This window comes from Otolemur garnettii, unplaced genomic scaffold (genome assembly GCF_000181295.1).
Source record: "Otolemur garnettii isolate 467f Iridium unplaced genomic scaffold, OtoGar3 scaffold00090, whole genome shotgun sequence".
Lineage (NCBI taxonomy): Eukaryota > Metazoa > Chordata > Mammalia > Primates > Galagidae > Otolemur > Otolemur garnettii.
The window spans coordinates 7268032-7278470 of NW_003852485.1; the positions used below are offsets into that span (position 1 = coordinate 7268032).

The window sequence follows — 10439 nt, forward strand, 5'->3', positions numbered from 1 at the left end:
CATTCCTACTATCTTTATAGAAGTGCTTAGTCAAATACACAGTCCTGTGCTTTGTTCAAGGCAATGGGACTAGACATGAATCCTATCCTTGAGTTCTAGGACCATCTACTCAATGTAAAAATACTATATTCACATTAAAAGTGGGAAACTAAGAAATTTTCCTAAACTCCTCAAGATCATCTTTTTATTAAAGGACATTTTAGGGGTCATGGGTGTGACAAAGTAGAATGAGTCAATTTTGTAAGGTGGTGACTCCCTGTCATTAGAGAGATAGTTAATCACAGTTTGCATGACCACAAAGGGTGATTTGTACTTATTGGCATATATGGTCACTTTCAGCCCTAAAATTCTATGTTTCTGTATAAAGTTAATAATTTCAAACAATATTTTATGCTTTTTATTCCTCCTATAAATTAGTCAGATGTTAGGTTCTGTTTCTCTTTGATTACAAAAACCTTTGCAGAATGGAGAGTAGAATTTAAGCTTTCAGGCTAATAAACATGGCACCTTGTTGCTATTGTTTGAATGTTTTCCCCCAAAATGTCAAGTGCTGGAAATTTAATTGCCATTATGACAGTTAAAAGGTAGGACCTTTAAGGGATGAGTAGGCATGTGGGCTCTGCCCTCATAAAGAGGTTTATGCTATTATCTCCAGAGTAGACTGGTACTGTGGGATTGGGTTTCTAAGAAAAAAGGGTAAGTTCAGCCCCATTTCTCTCTCTGTCTTTCATGCACACCTGCTGGCTATGTGATGTCTTTGGCCATGGGATGAACCTCACCAGATGGCGGCATCATGCTCTTGGACTTCCCGGCTTCCATAATCATAAGCCAAATAAAATTTTTTCTTTATAAATTATCCAGTCTGTGCTATTCTGTTATAGCAGCAGAAAACAGACTAAGACACCTGCCTTCTAATGTGATTCCCTCTGTATATTTAGAAAATGCCAACATGAGTGATATCTAGCAGGAGGTTGAACATATTTATAAAGTTATGAGTGAATAATAAAGTTATAAGCTGAATTTAATCCCTACTTGGATAGCTCACAATCAAATAACCTGGTTGTCACCCTTCTTTGGTAGTTGTGCAATGCATTTGGTCTGCTTAAATTTTTAATGGGATTCTGACACAACACTAGTACGTGAAGGAAAGCTGCAAGGAGAACATTAGCATTTAAATAGATTCTGATTATTACAGAGAAGACAAAAAAATCCAGCCAGTTCTTTGGCTTAGCTAGGAATACCAGAATAATTGATGGCTGCCAGTATTACACAGGGTTTTCCAGAGGTAGGCACTGTCAAGCAGAGGAGGTTCGAGAAGGAAGCTCTTTAGTACCTGGCAAGGTGGTGAGAATGGCTGTAAAGATGGAGGGGGGCTGGTCCTGTGGGAGAACTTCCAGCTAATCACGTGTATTCAGTTCCCATTCCAGTTACAGGACTGTACTCAATGCTAACTCCAATGCTGTGAGTTAAATCCTCATTTCCTTTTCTTAAGATGGCAGGAAATGCTGAGTTTTCTGTACTATTGTGGTGATTTGCATGGGGGGGGGTGTGTGTGGAGGGGACACTGCTGCCTTTTTATTGCCCAAACCAGTCCTACCCCATTCTCACCTAAGACTGTATAAATGAAAACCCAAGGGACTAATACCTAGAAACTAAAAATAAGTTTAGATTTCAGACACGTTTTGTCAACCATGGCAAGAATGTGTTATATTCAGGAGGAACAAGTGCAGAAATAAAACCGAGCCATTTCTCCATATTAGTCTCAGTGAAAATAAGATTCCTTCAAAATTAATGAATCATGTGTTTCAGTTGAATGCTTATATTTAGCACTGTCCCAGGGTTTAAGCAATAAATACGTTTACTTTTAGACATTTTGTGTATTTAAAACCTACAACAGTTGAGTGTGTATTATGTATCAGGCATTATGCTATAGAACTGCTTATGTTATAATCATAAATAAAATACAGCTTTCACCAAATAAGTAAAAAGATGCCTTTGCCTCCTGCCCAAGGCTCTTTGTAATCGGCAGTCTCAACGACGTTTTGTTTATTGTTCCTCAGCAAATCTTCCTCACTTTTTACCTTTGCTCAGGACTTTTCAAATCTTACTCATGCTTCAAAGTCTGATTCCATTTCTGCCTCTCCTTGAAGTTCCTGACCTCTTCAAAACAGAAGGCTCCTTTCTCCTTTGAGCAGGGAGCCCTCGTTATCTGCACTACTCAAGCACTTGTCGCAGACCACTGAGGGCCATCTCGAGTGGAGCTGGTATGTACTGCTATCTGGCTTTTCACGTGAGTACATCTTGCTCCCCAAATAGATTTTGTGCTCTTTTTGTAGAACAAGTACTGTAATTTCGTGTTGTGCAACTTACAGTGAAAATTCATCTCAACTTCTGGCTATCCTCCTACCCCCAAGAAGTAAAGATTTTTTACACTGTGAGCTCAAATGTATGTGGAAGCCTTAAGACCTGGGTGTGTACCTGAGAATGAGAGATAAAACTCGCTGAGCTACTGTTTTCCAGTTGCTTGGGGGAAAAGGGTGTATTCTCAGATGATGTTTATATCCAGGAAACAAAGCATGCATTCCTAATATGCACTGCAGCCAGTGTCACCTCCCACCAACAAAACTTTTTCCCATCTTGTCTCTTCTATTTACCAATCAACTTGTGTTCCTAATATGCATGCGTTCCTAATATGCAGTGCAGCCAGTGTCACCTCCCACCAACAAAACTTTTTCCCATCTTGTCTCTTCTATTTACCAATCAACTTTCCACTTTCTTGCTGGGTTACATATTTATCTGATGCATAAATTGTACTTTGGTTTCCTAGGCAAATAGAAGTCTTTTCTGTACAGGGATAAAGTGGCTTTCTTGGGAGGTGCTGTGCTTTGTCCTTCCTGTGACCAACGCTTCCCTAGGACCGGTGCTGAGCTCATCATGGTGTTAAAGACATGTCTCTTAGAGAATGTCTTGAATAGTGGGACTCTGGGGATTAAAATAACAGCAAGCCAGTTAAAAAGGAGAACTTATCATGAAGATATAAGACTTTTTCATAGAACCTAAAGATGGAGCTCCAATGTCAACAGGACACTACATGTCTCTTACCTGAACTCTGCAAGGCTGCTTCATTCTTCTCTTTTTGCAGACTAGCTTTTTCTTTTCTTTTCTTTCTTTCTTTTTTTTTTTTGAGACAGAGTCTCACTTTGTCGCCCTTGGTAGAGTGCCATGCCATCACAGCTCACAGCAACCTCCAACTTTTGGGCTTAAGTGATTCTCTTGCTTCAGCCTCCCAAGTAAGTCCCAGCTACTTGGGACAGGCACCCGCCACAACACCCGGCTATTTTTTTCGAGACGAGGTCTCACTCTGGCTCAGGCTGGTGTTGAACTCCTGAGCTCAAGCAATCCACCTGCCTCAGCCTCCCAGAATGCTAGGACTATAGGCACGAGCCACGGCGCCTGACCAGCTTTTGCTTTTCTTAGCTGTATCATAAAACAGGGGGACGATAGCCTCTGAGTTTGAAACCTTGAATCCAAGTGTCCAGAGGAAGACTGTCTCGACCCAATCCCTAATACCAGAAGACAGACTTTAATTTTTATCTTGGGGCAACAGCCTATCCCTGGACCAACAAAATGTGGTCAGACATGCAATAATATTTCACTCTATTCTTTTTCTAGGGTAATCATTTGGATGAAGGGTGGTAAGAAGGGGCCACGGGTTTTGGTAGACAGATAAGAGAGCAGATGTTTGCCATACTATACACAGTATACAGGTCAATAGTTTATAAGTTCTTCCCCACATGTTTCTTCTATGAACCTCCTGACAGGTGATAGAGGCAAGACCGGGATTACTGGCTCACAACTTGCACAGGAGGGCATTAACATGCTCTTAGAGACAAAGAAACACCACGATTCACAGATAAGCACTAAATCCTCCTTCTACTGGTCAACAAAACTCATACATCTAAGTGTTCCTGAAATTCCAATGTCTTCTCCAGGTTGTCAATGGGAGAGCAACACTATCTTTTTTTTTTTTTTTTTAATGCAGTTTTTGGCTGGGGCTGGGTTTGAACCTGCCACCTCCAGCATAGGGGGCTGGTGCCCTACTCCTTTGAGCCACAGGCGCTGCCCAACACTATCTTTTGCTTTCCTGTTAGTTTGGCTTTTGGCTTTTCTAGGAAAAAAAAAGAGAAGCTCCCAGGAAGTGTAGTTTCAACGACGCAAGAATGAGGGAAAAGGGCCAGGGGTGAGACAGAGAAAAAGGAGAGGAAATATAAAGGGGTGAGGTCTCAGTGGGCCCAACCTTAAAATACGCAGGTTGGTTTGCATCTTAGGATATTTTCAGAGAGACCTTAGAAGCTACTGTGTGTGTCTGAGGGGGAGGGGAGGGAAAGGAGTAAAATTGTATCCACTACTTTCCATCACCCAGGATAAAAGTTCAGGCCCCAGGGCATTAACTCACCAACATTTATTATTGTGCATGCTTGGGGATGGAGAAGGGGCTGCTGGACAGTATAGAAGACCCAGGGTAGGAGGCAAGATACTATCAGGTTACACAGAAGGGAGTGACACAAAGAAACTGGGGCAGCTGTGGAGAGGGTCTGGTGGGGGCTAAGCTCCACCCCCACATGACCTTTGGCCTCAAAGGTGGTGAGAGGCCTCAACAAACCTCCTCTCTATGGCCTATAAGACTGCAGGTGGGGCTGATGCATCTTTCTTTAGTAAGATGTCCAGTAACACTGAATAGCTGGCCACATTGTCGGGAGTCAGGATGGTGACATCTGCTCACTGAGGAAGACTCACTTCAATGACACTTTCCCTCCCCGAATCCAGAATTGACCATGTCTTCTTTATGCCCACCCTATTCTTCACATGAGTCTAGCATGGATATGTGAACAGTAACACAGTTATCCAGACTTTTTCTTCTCCTAGAGAAGATTTTATGTTAAGGTTGGAGTAATGTTCACTAATTAATGCAGTAGTTTTACTGAGTTCCTACTATGTGTTGGGCACTGTTTTACATGTTAGGGATAGAAGAGTCGATAAAATAGACACACATTTGATGTGTGCTGGGGAAGACCAATAAAGACATAAGTAAAATATATGTTTGGCTATGGGGATAAACGCGGTGGAGGAGGAAGAGTGAGTGTTGTAGATTAACTAGGGTGGCCAGGGAAGACTTCACCCAGAGAGAGTGACATTCCGGAAAGAGCAGACATGGATATCTGTGGGAAAGCGTTCTAGGGAGGGAGAAAACCAAGCACAAAGGCTGCAAGTCATGTCTGGTGTGTCCCAGGAAGGACAAGAGGCCGGCGTGGCTGAAGCAGAGGAAGGGAGAGTACTGAGTCACTGAGGAAGAGTTAACATGTAGCCAAACGGCACGTTGTCATGACTTTGGTTCCATGTGGGGAGCAATAAGGGTGAAGCTGGGCCTTCATCACAGCAGTGATGTGATTCACATTTTAACATGATCATTCTAGCTAAGAATAAACTAGAGAAGGACCAGAGTTGAAACTGAGACTTGAGAGGTTACTAGGGGGACACAGGTGAGAAATGTCCTAAGATGGCAGCAGAAATGGGGAAAGATGGTAAGATTATGGTTCAACTACTGGTGCTTATGAGATTGGTGATGGATAAGAATGGAAGTGTTAAAGAAAGAGAGAAGGGGAAATATGACCCTGTGTTTTTGGTCTGAGCCAAGACTACAGGAGGAAGAGATTTTAGGAGGAAGATTAATAGTTTGGTCATTGGCAGTTTGGCTTTTAGACATCCAAGTGGGATTGTTAAATTGACAGTGGATTTAGGAGTCAGACATTCAGGGAAAGTTCATGGACAGAGATATAAATGTGGGAGCTATTAGTGTGCTGTTGAAGGCTACACAGATGTCATTAAAAGCCACAGGACTGTATAAAATTCCCAAGTAAATGAGAGCAGATAGAAAAGTGAAGAGGATGAAAGACTGACTCAGAGGCTACTCCAGCTTCTATGGGTCGGGACAGTGAGGAGTCTCCAGGAAGAAGACTGAGCAGAAGTGATTACGAAGGAGGAAGACATCCAGAAAAGTGTGGTTTCTGGAAGCCAGGGAAGAATGTTTCAAGAGCCAGGAATTGAGCAACTGTTCAAGAACGCCTATGAACTGAAGGCTGTGTTCTCCCAAAGTTCATATGCTTAAAACCCTAATTCTGATGTGATGGTATGTGGAGATGGAGCCTTTAGGAGATTATTAGCTCATAAGTATAGAGTCCTCAGGAATGGGATCAGCGCCCTCATGAGCGTTATAAGAGAGTTTGCTTCCTCTCTCTTTGTTCTCTGCTATGTGAGGTTATAACAACAACAAAAACCCACAGTTGCCTGCAACCTAGGAAGAAACGCCGGGCAGCTGTGGAGAGGGTCTCAACAAACTTCCTCCGCTGAGGAAGAGGGTCCTCGGCAGACTGGATCTGCCACCATCTTGATCTTGGACTTCTCAGCCTTCTGAACCGAGGGAAATACATTCTACTGTTTAAGCTGCCCAGTGAAGCAGCTTCCACAAGACAAGGTGACCTTGGTGCTTAGCAGCACGAATAGCATTGGTAACTCCGAGCAGTTTCAGTGACGTGGAGAAGGAAAATAACCCAAATGGACGCTCAAAGGAGAACAAGGGAAGAGAAATTGGAAGCAACGGTATAATACGAACTTCAGAGTTTTGCTTTAAGGGAAAGAAGGGAAAAGAAGGTGGTAACTGGAAGGGAAGGCAGAGTAAAGAATCTTGTGTGTCTGTGCACATGCGCATTGGAAAGATCCAGTGGAACTTACTGGCAGAACCGTGAAGAAAGCGGGTAATTGTGAGAAAAATGAGGGAAACATGGCCTGGAACCAGGTCTAGAGGGCCACTGAACTAATCCATATTTGGTTCCTGTCTCAATGAGGACGTGTACTATGGGAGGGAGGGAAGTGCCTGGGTTAGGCCTCACAGGCCTACTACCTTAAAGGTTTCTGATCCAAAAGGCAGAAAGAATGAGCCTGCCCAGTAGCAGAGCTGAGTTTCTCTCATGATCTGTAAAGCCAAAATGTGGTCTAACACCATCTCCAGAGACCTTAGTTGAGGGGGCGGTTTGACCGAATGCTGCAGTTGCTGTCATCATCATCAAATAGCAATTAGTAACTAAATGGCAATTAAGTGCCCAATTTAATGTACCACCCCATAACTCAAAATAGAGGGCCTGGTTCCTTGAGGGAGCCGCTTTGATGAGACACAGTAGTACAAGGAGGCTGGCAGGCTCGCGATGGGAGAGAGACAGGCGTGGGGCAGAGGCGGAGGCGCTTGCCACACCACCCTGCCTCAGTTCCTGATTTTTGCTCTTCTCCAAGCGCTGGAGCAAAAGACCTTTTCACTCCTACTTCTTTCTCCTTTGCTCTCTGCGCCCACTACTTCTTTTGCTGTCTACTCGCTGTGCAGGGCAGGTTCTGAAGCTGAGCCTCGCCCCTACCCGGGCTCCCCACCGCCTCTGGGCGCACGGGAAGAGGACCGAAAACCCTGAAACTCCGGCGGGGCAGGAGCCAGCGTTCTGAGCATGTGCGAGCAAGCCGGGGACTAGGGCGGATTTGGGGGGCCGGCTCCAGGACGCTGTCCTAAGCGCACCAACTCGAGCGCGGCGAGCGCAAAGCCAGAAGGCACTGCCCGGAGCAGAGCCCCGGCGCCCAGGGCGCAGCGGTAGCGCCCTGCCCTCTGGGCGTGGGTGACTGGCCGCGTGTGCCTGGGTGCTTGACGCGACCACCAGCCAATCAGGGCGAGAGGCCCGGGCTGCCATGTGACGGGCGAGGCGGCCCCTTTCCCCAGCGCGGCCAGAGGGAGGAGATAACCGGGGCTCGCCGCGAGCCTTCGAGAGCAGCGGCCGCGGAGGAGGCGGCGGCGGCGGCGGGCGAGAGCGGCGGTGGCACAGGCTCGGAGCCAGCCCGGCGCGCGTTGCTGGGCGCCCTGCGCGGCAGAGAGCTCGGCGGGCCGCGGAATCCACGGGACAGAAGTGGACAAAGCAAGATGGCAGGGATCTTAGCCTGGTTCTGGAACGAGAGATTTTGGCTCCCGCACAATGTCACCTGGGCGGACCTGAAGAACACGGAGGAAGCCACCTTCCCACAAGCCGAAGACCTCTATCTGGCTTTCCCCGTGGCCTTCTGCATCTTCATGGTGCGGCTCATCTTCGAGAGGTAAGCGGGCTGGGGCACTCCTCCCCTCCCCCTGCACACACGCGCGCACACACACACGCGCGCACACGCACACTCGCGTGCTCTGTGGCGCACGCCCCCGCGCCCCCAGCGCTCGCGTTCACGCCTCCCAACCTTTGTGTTCGGGAAAGGGTTGCTGACCCCTACTCCGGGTTGCTTTGCGGGAACCACAGAGGGTCTGGCTGGCCTGCGGATATCCTCCCGGGTGCCGGGAAGGAGCCGCGGAGCGTTAGGGTCGCCTCCGTTACTCCTCCATGCGGACGGGCGAACAAAGGTGAGCGGTGGCCGGCCGTGGGACCTGCCGCACTCCGCTAGGCTCGTCCCTGTCCACCAGCGCGACGCGCAGCGCTGCCGGGCAGGGCTTCCCAGCCGAGGCTCGCCGCCACCCACCTGACAGCCGGGAACGTTCCGGACGCGCGGCCGGGAGGAGGAACCGCGCACACTTGCAGTTGTAGTGACAGTGCTTCAAAAGAATACGCCGGGGACTCCCTGGTTCGTGGTCACTGTTTGGTTTCCATCCTTGACACAGTATCAGGCCCACTGTCCTGGGGAGTAGGTGACAATAGCTCTCAGGTCTTTAGCGGCTTCTTTAAAAGAGGATGACAGGATGGGTTCACATCTTGCTAAATGGTGATATTGAATCAATAGCTGTCTCCTGGGAATAATCATAAACTTTTTTGGGGGGGGGCACCAGAACATTCTCAAAATTTTGAAGAATTATATAATTGTATAGTTCCTCGATTTGGTTGGATGTCTCCGTTGTGGCCCAGGGAAACTTGTGTTATTCACATTGAATCAATTTTAGACATTTAATTAGATTTTGCTTGCCAAGCATTCTCTGGATGCTGTTGAAAGAAAAAACCAGGACTGCAGCACACACTTTTTTTGCAACAGAAAACATCATCTTCCCCTCTCTTTACCCCTCTCCCCCACACCTAATCCTCAGCCAAGGCTGAATTTCTTAGATCACAAAGTAGAGTCTAGATCGCATTTCTCACTTCCCTTCCACCTCTCTTCCCTGCCTCCACCTCACCTTGGTTTTGTGTCTGTTATCTAAGTTTGCTGTTTCCGTTTGACTAAAATCACTATCAGGATGGCAGAATGTGTCTTTTGTGCCGTTTGCAACTGGAAATGGCCATAAACCTTAAGAGAAACAAAAAGTATCTTTTGTTTAAGGAAGGTGTATTTTTCAGTGGTCAGTATTGTTATTTGAGGCAAAATCAGCTGGTCACGTGCAGAAATTGACAAACACAAATGGACAGACTTCTGTTTTAAAATGATTTGGAGACCAATACAGATATGTCATTGGTCGTACCCAGTGCTGAGACTTACTGTGAAAAAAGTGGGTGTGTTTAGAGTTAACTTCTAGAGCATGTCTTTACTTGGAGAAAATATAAGCTCCTATCTAATCTTGCAGTCTTTCCACAGACAAGCAGGCTCTCAGGAATAGTAGGTTGCTCCATGTTGACACATAGTAGGGGATCTTCATGCAGTTCCAGAATGCCTTCTCATAAATTCTGTCTGTGCTCACGTTTATATAGCTACTGTGTTTGAAAGAGATGTGAGGTGTTGTGTTTTGGAGAACAAAAGCATGACCTCTGTGCAGAAAGTGGCATTTTCCTGACATCCTGATGCTGATTGCAGGCTATTCATTACATTGAAAAAAATTAATTTACTACATTAGAGAATGGAGATAGTTAGACTCTCTCTGCCCTTTAAAAAACTGAAACACTAATGTCAGAGGCGAAAACTGGAAGTTCATTTTTCTTCTTCCTGAACGTTTTTTCTGCCTTTGCGTAATCCCATGACTTGATTTACAATTTACACAAAGAAGTCAGCTGCTTTCAACTGTCAGCCACAGCAGATGTCCTTACATTGATATGTACAAAGTTAGTCAGTTTCCTTCAGGTCATTGATCCAAGTGGAGGAGATTAAATGGCCTGTGTGGAAAGTGGAGGTTTATGGTTCATGTTGTGAGGAATAATCCAGTATGGTACATCTACCATAGGATGGTACTGACTTTTGGAAGGGTGTTCTTCCTATGGTAGTGACAGCTCAGTCTTTATTAACCATTCAAACTCTGCCAGGTCTCAAAAAATCCCAGGGTACACTTAATCCAGAGTGAGAAGTTCTACATATTTCTCCCCTTCTCAAACCTAAAGGACACATTCTGGGAACCAGTCTGTGATATTCATCTTAGTAGCACCCATCAAGGGCCTGAATCAGTATAACTGAACCAG

The 10439-nt window shown here is 46.0% G+C and overlaps 1 protein-coding gene across 1 annotated transcript in view; it reads left to right on the forward strand.

Moving 5' to 3' along the window:
• The first annotated feature begins 7820 nt into the window (after window positions 1-7820).
• Window positions 7821-10439, forward strand: part of CERS6 (ceramide synthase 6) — a 302263-nt gene continuing 299644 nt past the window's right edge. Inside the window, exon 1 of the mRNA XM_003795162.3 lies at window positions 7821-8181. Within this exon, the coding sequence (XP_003795210.1) occupies window positions 8012-8181 (170 nt within the window). The 5' untranslated portion in view covers window positions 7821-8011. The remainder of the gene's footprint in view (window positions 8182-10439) is intronic.